General features: G+C 34.0%; 1 protein-coding gene across 1 annotated transcript; it reads right to left on the bottom strand.

Moving 5' to 3' along the window:
• Positions 1-819: 819 nt before the first annotated feature.
• On the bottom strand, positions 820-5,660 carry Smp_165980 (rna polymerase III (DNA directed), 39kD subunit-related). The gene is made up of 7 exons (XM_018793503.1): positions 5,624-5,660; positions 5,401-5,589; positions 5,294-5,364; positions 4,988-5,247; positions 4,849-4,953; positions 1,963-2,145; positions 820-1,137 (listed from the first exon to the last, which is right to left on the bottom strand). The coding sequence occupies exons 1-7, from the start codon at positions 5,653-5,655 to the stop codon at positions 1,060-1,062; spliced, it is 918 nt and encodes a 305-aa protein (XP_018648008.1). The 5' UTR covers positions 5,656-5,660; the 3' UTR covers positions 820-1,059.
• Between the last annotated feature and the right edge of the window lie 6,414 nt (positions 5,661-12,074).

Here is a 12,074-nt window from a genome sequence, read left to right as displayed (position 1 = left end):
GCCAATTAATCCTATTTCAAAACGTCATATTTCCCTAACCACTGTTATAGGGGTGGAGATAATCCTATCTCAGAGATTGAAAGTCGAATATCTCAGTGTCAACGTTTCCAATTGCTCTTCTGGATAAAGAAGGTTCAAGCATCTAAGAGAGCACCGGTCAACTCATAACTGCAGATACTCCATGCTGACTGACACAAACCAGCACAGTACTTGAGTTCTGAGCTTATTTTCGATCGCTTCCAACTACGTGATATTCAAGACATCCAACAGCGGTAACGACATACTTAACTCGATGGTCACATCGTAAACATGATGAAGAGAAGTCGATTGATTCTAAGGACTATATAACAAGAGATAGGTTGCTGCTCACTGAAAAGACAGGCATCCTGTCTGGATTATAAAACACAAGTGTAATAAAGGCCCGTAACTGGACACATAATCTAGGAAAAAAACAAATTCATACCGAGGAACTTATAATTTTATCTATATAGTAGAAACATATTATTAGAAAAATGCTTTACATTCTTTTCCTCACTAAGGCCTTACTAAATATAAACTACTATTTAGATGTCTATTATAAATTTCTGAACAATCATTGTGAATGGATAAAGTTGACAAATGGGTAGTCCATAAATTTGCATACTATAGGTAAAAAAGTTGTACTAATCGTTTCCACGCACAAACTTAACAGATTTATACACCCACAGTTAGTTGTAACTGATTTATAAACGCCGAAGAGGAAAATAATTTACTAATCAACAATTTCAATGCTTAAATCATTGTCAAAACACCAACAGTTATGATTGTTTGGAACCGTGTACTTATATCATCTTTTTATTAAATTGAGATAATAAAAACTCAAAAATATTTCTATTTGATTAACAAGAATAAAATAAACAAAGCGGCACGACAATAAAAATAAAATTACTATTCGCCGGCACAATGGTAAAAGCAAGCATGAAAGACCAACAATGAATCTTTTTAATATGAAGTGAATATGCAATGTTTTAGAATATAGTGCTTTAAAAATGCATATAGCTGGTCATTATACAATCTTCGTCAGAACTCAAGAAATTCTTGAAAAAGTTTACATGATTGAGGATTGATTGGTCCGTCTGGACGACAGTCCTTTCGACACTAAATGGAATTTGTTTAAAATAAATAGAAATTATTTATGAAAATATGATGGAAAGTCATGACGACGAAAGATTTATTAGTTATATGAGTAATAATTATTGATACAGAAGACTATGAATTTAATAATAGTATTGTTAATCATTGACATTTAAGTACTGGATTTCGAACAAGGATTTTTGTATGGAGGCTAATGAGCTTGCTACGACTGGCCAAGGTGAAATGAAACAGGCTTCGAACCTATAATTTAATGGTCTAGAGGAAGATGCTTTAACCCCCAATACACTACTCGACTGATTATTTTAAAAACTGGTATGTGAAATATTTCGATGCTGAGTTTCAATAACAAAATCAGTTTATGTAAAGTTTATTGAGAGAAATGTCATTGTACACAACAAATTTAAGATTTAGAAACCCTTTCTATAATACATTTCAAAAGTATCTAACAAAAGTAAGCTTTGATTTCCACATAAACAACTACATAGGATTCCGAAATTTCCTCATCCTTAAGTTTGCATTTTATTTTATCAGTGAATCAATATCAAATATGAAGAATATGCTTTTATATATACGTACATGCGAGTGTATAGCTCTGAAAGTAAAATCAACGAAATAAAATCTATCCGATGATCTACACTCTTTCTTACAGGTCTACTTTCATAAAACTAAATAATAAAGCAAACAATATAAAACCATAATTTATTACACACAACATCTACAAATGTTGGGCACTCGTTTTCTTAAAGAATATCTATAGACTAGTACAACAATTGTTTAATCTCACCAGTTGAATATTAAATTAACCAGCTTGATATCAGGAACACTTACCAAGCATATTGTACAAGGAATATTAGCCAAATTTGCAACAGATGGTGTTTGTGTAGCTAGTCGATAAAGTATTCCAAAACTAGTACTTTGTTCAGATGTTTCAGAAGTAATACGTGTTTCCAGTTCGCCCCCAAACTTTAAAACTTCAAGGACACATTGGACATCCTGAACAGTCATAGATACCTAAGAACGTCACGATATCAAAGACAGGAGTTATGCAAACTTTTAAATTACTTACACCTAAATAACATACACAACAAATATAAAAGTAAGTTTTACGCAATCTATCATCTGATATTCTAATTCCTAAAATAAAAGCACTGTGAAAATGTTGGTGTTAATCTCCAGTAGCTTGCTCGTTTAATAATATCACTTTATTTTATACTATAGATTTTCAATGCATAAAACCTCCAAATCCTTTACAATAATAAATTCCTATTTTCGGTGTAAGGCTTAGATATGTATTTCCTATGATCTCTCATACATTAAGAACTCTAGGCAGTGACACACTGTACTGATAAAATCTTTTCACGCACAATTTAGCAACGACATTTGCGTTCGTTTGTAAGATCATGTGTAAAATCTACCAGGTGAGGGCTTCTAATACCATTACTTAGCTGTCTAAATCTTAGTAGGTAGTGACAAGTTTGAGCGTATGACGCAACAGACTGAAGTTCAGTATGTAAAGTAAGGTTGCATAACTACAAACGACTGATAAATGTCAGAGGTAAATATATTGTTCATTTAACAACATGGTTTTAAAAATACATTTCCTGGTTCAATACCTCTTGCACCAATCCTCAAAAGCTGTAACCGTTACAAAATCCACTTAATAAAAATCCTGATGTCCAAGTTTTTAATTAATTTTACTATAACCTAATAATTTGGTAAAAATAAAATGGCAAGCTTGGTAACTTAATTTACAAGCAAAGAATTTATTCGGATAGTAAGGTCAACTTTATTAAACATTTAAAAATAAATTCATAAAATGAATTTTAAATTCAATCTTCAGAGGAAAATGGGTTTAGTTTACCGAAGCTTATTTTCATATCACCTATCTTTAAGTTTATATGGAGCGCAAAAGATGTACCAAACGTAAGTTTGTGATGAGAATTCAGTAAACTATGTTATGATACTTTGACTTATCGGAAAAAGGATTTTAAAACTTGCTCGACTATCAATGTCCATTGTATGTACGGGAAATTTCACCCTAAGCTAACAGACTCGTATCATCTGAATACTAATTAGCTCTTAGGAAAAATACCTACTGAAGTGTAATAAAGGGTAAATTTTATTACTGATTGACAATAAATGTCGCCAAATATTACCAATTAAAGACCTTAAAATATATTCATGGGGTAGGTGTTATAGAAACTAACCGGGAACTCACGTTCGTTTAGAGGGGCATAAATCTTGTAAGAACTATTGGTCGCTCATTCAAACATCAAAATACATAGATGAAGTCAAACAAAGAAGAAATACTACCGATGCACCATCTGAAATAACTCATTTAGTTCGGAAAACGAAAAATAACATCACATGACAGCTAGCGACATTGATAAGCACAGATCTACCTGTCCTTAAACCACAAAATGTGATCATTGTGTCTACGCTTTGTGACCATTATCCACTCGTTAAAAATATGAAATTCTGAAATAACTTCACAATGCAAAACCAAATAGTGTTCTAAATTTGTGGTTAACTAACTGTCTTAATGGTTTAGAGAATAACATTGAATTCATCTTCAAAAAGAAACAGTGTAGCAAATAGACAAAGCAAAGATATGTTGACTTCCCACCACAGTTATTTATTGTAAACGTTTAGCGAATGCTAAGTAGAACCCAGCTTACAAGTGTTTTGCTCATAGCACGGTAATGGATGCATTCCGTTGTATATCCACCAACTAAATAGTTCGAAGGCACTGTCATAAATGAATCCGATCTTTACTCGGTGATTCTAGAGGATACTGAATTAATTGACGAACAAAATATGAATTATCTCAATGTTATACACACTTAGTATCTAGTCCACAAATGAGAATACTAACTTGTACTTTGTGAGTTATACCCATTAACATCTTAAAAAAATAGAAAGCAGCTAGTCATACGCAGCAAACGAATACAACTATTTGCCTAATATGTTACGCTTTATGGTTAGACATGTAAAAGGTTGCCCTATCGTGTCATTTTTGTTAACGAGAGTTATTTTCCACTTTCGGAAAAGTATCAAAGATTAACAGCTATTACTTGACTAACAAAACTAAGTTATTTAGTATGTACAAGATAGGAAATAAAAAAAATTGTATCATAAAACCTCCAAAAAATATACCATTCTTTTTATCATATAAATTTATGAAAAACCGAAATGAGATTATGTCGCCAGAAAGTAGGAAAACCGTTTTGTTTGGATTTATCTGTGAAACAGTTCAGAAGTAAATAGACTATGAGAAAAAATGCTACACAGAGATCGCTCTCTGTTTATTAGTGTACATATACTTGTTATTTCTGCAGAATTACCGGTACATATTGACCGAAAGATGTAGTATTAAATTTTCCATGATTTGGAAACAGGTTCTTACTTTAAGTTATCACTTTTATAGTATAATTTTGAGTATAAATGAATATACTTCTCAAAGTCCACCAATGAAACTAGATGTAAAGGTGAAAACAATCAGTGTACAATAGGTATTTTCGACATTTTTGTACAGAATACCAGGTAGTCTGCTCGCTCAGAGGTTCAGTAATAGTTAGTAATTCGCATTAATCAGAGGTGGAATTTGCGGTAATATCTTGTGTTAATCTAAGATTGTTGTTTGTCACAAAATATAAAAATACAGCTTATCTAGGGTTCAGCTTGATAAGAATATTGTATCGCTTTAGGGCTTACCGTGCAAATTTTTGTGTTAGTGATAAAACGATGAATTTCTTCACAAGAAACATATGAAGCTTGCCGACGTTCTAATGGATCAGCAATATGAGAAGCTGAAATCGCCTATAAAATGTGTGTCAGAATGTCACACGAGAACCTTATCCTGAAGATACTTTAGGCAGGCTGTTCTTAAAATAGAAATAAACTCTGCATCCACACCAGAATCACCGGCAAATAATGTATTTGCAGCCAACTTTTCACTGGGTTCTAATTCCATTAGCAAGTAAACTTTCTGTTTGTGACCAACAGCCATCGGCACTTCTTTGATCATCTTCTTAGAAATTAGTGATTTTAGTATCCTAGGTATGCGATTTTGAGGCAGTTTAGTTTCTGAACTAATTAGCTTTAATGATGCAGCTGAATTAGAGATTAAGGTATGGAAATGAGATTAGAAGCAATATACCGTCTTCGCCGGCGTTACGTATAGCATTGTAAACCAAACGTTCTTCCAAATCCGATAAGCTTTTTAACTTTCTGGTAAAAATTAAGATATGTTCTGCGTTTGCTTACTCAGTCGAATCTTGATCTCTAAGTTGCCATGATAAAGTCCTATCTGTATTAACCAAAACATCCAACATCCCCTCCTTTTGTAATGCATTTAAGATGGGTAGAATGGTAGTGAGTGATACGTCAGAAAATTCCTTTTCAAAATGCTTTTGTGTAAGAGCTCCTCGTGATGACTTGAACAAATTGAGAACCCTGACCGAAATGAAAACGTTTGACGATAACAAACCTTTCTCGAAGACAATTAGAATCCTCTTTCATCTGTGATGAACACAATCTGAAACAGAAATAACACAGCTTGATACTTTTACGTTAAAGGAAGGAGAACTAACTCATTATTGAGCTTTACGTGTCATGTAATGCAGTGAAGTAAACCCAAACTAATGTGATAATATATTTAGTCTTATAGAGGAATTTCAAAAAGTGTGTACCATCTTGTAATTCTCTCAAGTACTTCAAAAAGCATATACGTAATAGTTTGAACAAAAACGTAATACTATAATTTATGGACAAACCAATTAGATGTAAAACAGGTCTTGGATATTGGTGAGGAATTCACTCATCTATATGGCCAAATAGAATTATGGCATTATAGCTGATGTCAGTTCTTGATGAAACCCTAAATCCAATTTTTAACCCTAATGCCCAGCTGTAAATACTAATACTAACCCACCACATTAATTTATAACTCGTACCTAATATTCTCAAGGTCGTTAGTGTTTCACAAAGATCGACCATAAACTACAGTCTCGCCGATACTTCCTTCAAAACTTAACGTAGAAATTCATTATGACATAGCACACAACTTTAAACATTACTTCGTTTGGCACAATAGGCTATTTCAGAGCATTAGAGAACCGTTGATGCTCACTAAAGTTTATAATTTGTCTATAATAATGTGAGCAAAAGCCTTATATTCTCTTAATTTCGCACAATGACAAAAATAGACCACTTATACTGATGTACATACGTACCAGGATTTGCGTCGAATCTCACTGACTGATAAAGATATACAAATAACTGTTAATTACAAGAACAAAAGAAAATAAACTCGAAATAACAATCTAGAATTCAAGATTTCAAGTGTTGTTCACATAAAGTATTACTTTGGTCATGACTAACATATGTAGAAACAGGTTGGCTTGAGTATCGTAACAAGCCTGGAAATATATAATACATTATGGTACCATACGACGAACTCGATCAAAAATAATGTATCCTCTAAGAGCTATTTCGACTTTATTTTAGTGTCACGAAACTGACGGGTGAACAAATTTGATTGCTTCATTTTGTGAAATTCTGCATGAGCTTAGCTCAAAATCAGGTGAAAAACTGGTTATTTGTAAAAACAATGTATCATTTGGAATTTTAAATTCAGTTCCTACAAAATCAGAATTTTAAGGAAACGAACCAGCTGAGCAATTTCAGAGAGCCTCATTGGAAAATTCAGTGGGTTTCAAGTAAACTAGACAAAACCATTATTTTCTCAACGTACTCCGGAATTTCACTGGAAAATGGTTTGTATAAATATTAAACGTCTAAATGTATAAGTGCAGGCAAGTATAGCAAAAGTCACATGAGAAAAACTTTGCAGTGGAAACCAACAGGTCTAAACTTTTTCCCTGTTATAAATGGTACGTGCCTACAAACTAACTACATGATTTCTATAGAACGTTTTAAAAGTGTACATGTTTAGATGACTGAGACCTTGAAATTCCAAACGTGACATTATGCGACGTCTGTAAATACATTCAGAATCGGAAATAGTAAACACAGAGAGCAATTTTACTAACAGCACTTAGTTTAAACTTCAAATAACGACGGTCCAGAACGTAAATTGCAGCGTGACTCAAGGTTACGTTACGTAAATTTTAAAAGTCGTTCCGGTGTTGTGCGTTTGGGACTTATCGACATGAAACCCTGAAATCTAGTTTCAGGTTGTTTGATACTTAATAAAAAGCCAAATTTATGAACTTGAAGTGAATGATGTTCTTTAAATGATTCGAATTTGTGACTGTCAGTTTCATATACTGCACTGTTGCTAGTAGTACTTTGAGCACAGCTATAAGGTACTATTTGCACACTTTTCAAAACTAGAAGTGCAATGTTAAGATTTTGAATCAGTCGCTTACCATTGAAAAAATCAGATTATGACTGCTCATCACTCAGTCTGGGACATTTTCAAGTCATTAGTCACAAAACAGTAGTCGATATCATATATATCTGGTCTTTTACTACTGGTCTAAATGCAGTCTGGCCACAAATCTGGGTGACTTGGAATCTTGTGCAGTGTAATTTGAAAAGGGTCTATGGAGGGACGACAACAAGTTTGTCAGTCGATAACAAATACAACCACTCAGTGGATGAATTGGATAAACTTTCTTTCGATACACTGCCCTATTCAGTGGAAAAATGCAGGACTCAGATTATCCGAAGAAATCCTGGAGTGAAAATGAAAATTATATGTGAATATGTCGCGAACTCATAGACGTTCAGCCTGATATTATCCACTTAATTTGTGGAATTATGGTTTACTTCTTCATCAGTAATGCTATGTTTATATGCCTTAGTCTAAAATTGTAGATTTGTCATGATGTGACTATCTAACTTATAAGATTATACATGGAAGTCATATCATTGTCTATCCTGACTCATCATATCACAACAATCCGCAATATGATGTTTAGCATTTCTGAAGAGTATATTTTAGCTGGGAACAGAAGAATATATTTAATGTGAAAAGATATGGGTCACACAAGAATGACCATGCCTGCAAGGCTCAGCAACGCCATGCCGAATAATTCTTGAATCAATTGTTCCCACGTTCTCCCTTGTTGGCTTTCTCTCTGAGTTAAGTGTTGAGTATCTATTTTCCCAGTTAACTCATGTTAAGCTTTGAGGATTGTTTGGTTAGGGCCAATAACACTACAATGCTCTCTCACCAGAATCATTATGATTTCGGTTCGACACCATAACGAGTCGGATTGTTGCGCGCCGGCGGATATCAAAAGATTAATAAGAATCTTCCGTGTATTAAAAAGATAAAAGATATATCAAAAAGAAGGTGGAAGTAACTCATCGCGAAATACGTATAATAATTTCAAAATGTTTGATCACATGCCTAACCCACATAGAATGAAAATCCACATGAACGTTATTTATGTGTCCAGCATAGCGGGATTATAACGAAGAATGATTTCGTACAAAGATACTTTACCAAGTCACATTAAGATGCATAGTAATAATCTTTGGTCAATAGCCCAAGTTGTAGGAAGTACAAGACCAATATTGTAGAAGTGATAACATTGGTATCATTTTTGGTTTAAATTATAAAAACAGTGAATGTTTTATGTTGGTATGCTGTCGGAGTGAGTTGATTTTCAATGGCATCTGAATTGGTAGGCTAGGTGAAAGGAAAAAGTATAAATGCGGAGCGGAAAATATCCAACTAGTGTTCCAGTTAGCTTTTTCAGTTAAATACAGTTTATTTAGTTGCGGAGTGATTTTCTCGACCTCATTTTTACTTAACGATGATAACATTTAATAATATTTAGGTAAATTTCGGACGGATAGCTGATGGTAGTTATTCGAACATCAGTGCATCCACGGGCGATATGTTGTAGACTCAATGCTCTGATGTACAATGAACCAATTATTTATATTCATGCATACTGGTTGACGATGTATACAAGTCAGTTGTGAGTATTAATTTTGAGATACTATGAAGATCGATTTGTATACGTTAGAATGATTATGAGGAGTTGAGATCAACTGAGCTTCTATGCCAGATTGAAGAACTTGAAATATATTTACTACACATAACCGAGAAACAGGGGAAAGGGAAACCTCCACTGAAGAAAACAGACATAAAATACAACCGAAAATTGATAATCACGCTTCTAAAGTACTCTTACGAAACCCTCAAGAAATTATCAACGCTCCAAGTAGTCCCATTGTGGTTATCATAAAATTGATAATAATAGGTAAGAGAACTCAGAAAAATGTTGAGCCCTAACCATATGAGCTGTGAAATTATGGTCCAGTTAGGTATTAGTACATTTGTCTTTGTTGCTATAATGATAGACCCAATCACGAAATTCTAGATTCGTCATGACATGATTACCTAACCTTTAAAATCCTACGTGGAAATTACATCATAGTCTATTCTGCCTCGTCACATCATGGCATTTAACAATACGATATTTGGCACTTTTAAGGAACACATTTGGACTGTGGATATATTTTAATGTGATTAGGAATTTGTTATACAGATGACCACGAGTGGAAGTTTGAGTCATACCATAATGATCAATTGTTACCACGTTCACCATTTTTGATGTCTGCTTAGTGTTATATTTTGAAAATGTTTCTCCCTGGTAATTATACTCTCATCTTTCAAGATCGTGTAGTCAGGAACTAATACCAATTACAGACCTATTAACGTTATCCTGACTTCTGAAAAAGTGAAATCATTTTTAACTAGTGCGCTAATTCAAGAAATCACTTTCATCTGAATAAGAACTCATGTTTTTTCAAGAGGTGAATAGAACAGAAGATGGCGCTAGCTGAACTAAGACCCCCTCAAAAAGGTGGTGAAGAAAATATCCGTTTAGTGGGTTTCGGAGTATTCAGGTTTTTGGAAGCCAATTCTACCAAACCCTATTTGGATAGGTTGTTTTCGTTAGGGTTTTTATACAAAAATGCTCGTAGTCTAAGGGCTAAGTTCTATGTGTAAGGAGTATTACTGAACGAATTAAAGGCACTCTTATAAGCTATGACCGAAACCTGGTTAGTTCATGACTTCGACGTCACTTCAGAGCTTACCAGATACAACTGTCTAAGAAGTGAGAGAAACAGGTGCAGGAAAGTGAGAATCCTCATTTACATAATCATTCATTTCTTTGTCTGTGAATCTCATGATTGTGAAACCTACGAAGTCACTAGCCGTGACCTCAACTTTGAATGTTCAATGTAACGACCGAAATGTCAATATTCGGTTTGAACGTGGAACTAACTAATCAAGATTTGTTCGATTAGACCAGACTAAATTCTTCTATATGGTGTGCAAATTTTTTTCAGTTATTCATATTAAATTATATCAAAACACAAACATTGTGCTATATTTAAAAGGTTCTAATTCACGAAAGGGAAAAAATCTTATCAAAAATACGAAATACGTCAGATGGTTCAGCCTATACTATGCAGTCAAGGGTTTCTCAAACATAAATAAGCGTTCTGTGAGTCAATAAAAATGTTCTCAACAAGACGGGACCGGTTATCTATCTGCAGGAATTCCATCAATCTTTCCAAACAGACTGTCAAAGGTTAGCAGCCATACGCTTGTCAATGCCGTGACTTTGGTCTTATTCAAACACTACCTCGTTGTCAGTAGTCCGGCGACATGCAACAGAAAAATTACGTAAAAATAGGTGAGTCTATAATCAAAGTCAGACAATAAAACCTCAAACGAAGAAGACTGGAGAACACAAAGTGTGGTTTACAAAGATCTGAATAAAGGGTAAAACAAACGACAGGGGGAAGAAACAAATAAATAAAAGTACTGTTCAACGAGATACTGTGGAGGGATTTCCAGGATTTTCTCTCAGTTTTCTTTTCGCCTAGTATCTAGACTGATCATGAATATAATAGACGCCATCGTCATTAATATGAATATAGAACACATGGTTTACCCTAACCCATTATTCGTTGATTATTATTCACGCCTTCATGCTCCTACATCTCACTTTCAGATTCCGAGTCTCTCTAATGGTTAAAATTGCATCATTCTTCATAAGTGTCCTGTCCTTTTTCTAGTACAAGTAGACAGATAACTCACTAATCTCATGGATGCTGATCAACAATGGCCGATCATAGTAAGCTCAGACTATCCTAAATTCTTGTGAGTCACTCAATGTTTTATTTTCTTACTCTGAAAATTTTAAGATTCCAAAGTCTCGCGTATTCTTTGACATCCTGTCTATCCTTACCATCTCTAAACCACACATAATGGGACCTGTGTTTTGTAACCTGTAAAATTAGTTATCTTCATAACAATGTGACATAATAAATGGATATCTAACCCATAATACAGAAGCTTTAACCATCGGATTTGCTTATAACATAAAGCTAGCAAAGGCAGTATATTCCAGATAAGCGCTTAGATTAAAGCAACTTTCATTCACACCACAATCATAAGAGAGCCTGAAATAACAAAAGGGGAATGCGCGGCGTTACTGACCAGCAAATATGGTGGTGGAGAGGTAACTTCAATACACTCACATCTATAGGGCAGAACACGTTGTTAAATTACTGTCCATTATGGTCAAGTGGGATGTCACGAACCAATGGTATTGATTCCAATTTATTATCCAAAATACCTCTTTAAATCGTGTTGGTGACGTTGAATTGGCTTCACTTCGCACCTACTGATCCTGTTAGGAGCAAAAATAGGCAATTTGCCAAAAACAACGCCTGCCTATAAAACCAATGAAAATAAAAATGAGCTGAAACAGCCTTGAAAATATAGGGAAATAGCTGTTTGTGTATCAGAATACTATTTTCAGTACTGTATTTAAAAACTATACATAATCTCATACTTTCAGCTTCATTTTAACCACCTTCATTTATAGAGTTCTTTATTCACTCACACCTTATTTGAGCCTATTTTCTTTAACCAGTTA

Source organism: Schistosoma mansoni, chromosome 1 (assembly GCF_000237925.1).
Source record: "Schistosoma mansoni strain Puerto Rico chromosome 1, complete genome".
Taxonomy (NCBI): domain Eukaryota; kingdom Metazoa; phylum Platyhelminthes; class Trematoda; order Strigeidida; family Schistosomatidae; genus Schistosoma; species Schistosoma mansoni.
The sequence above is the reverse complement of the archived record's forward strand: the minus strand, read 5'-3'. Positions and strand labels throughout refer to the sequence as shown.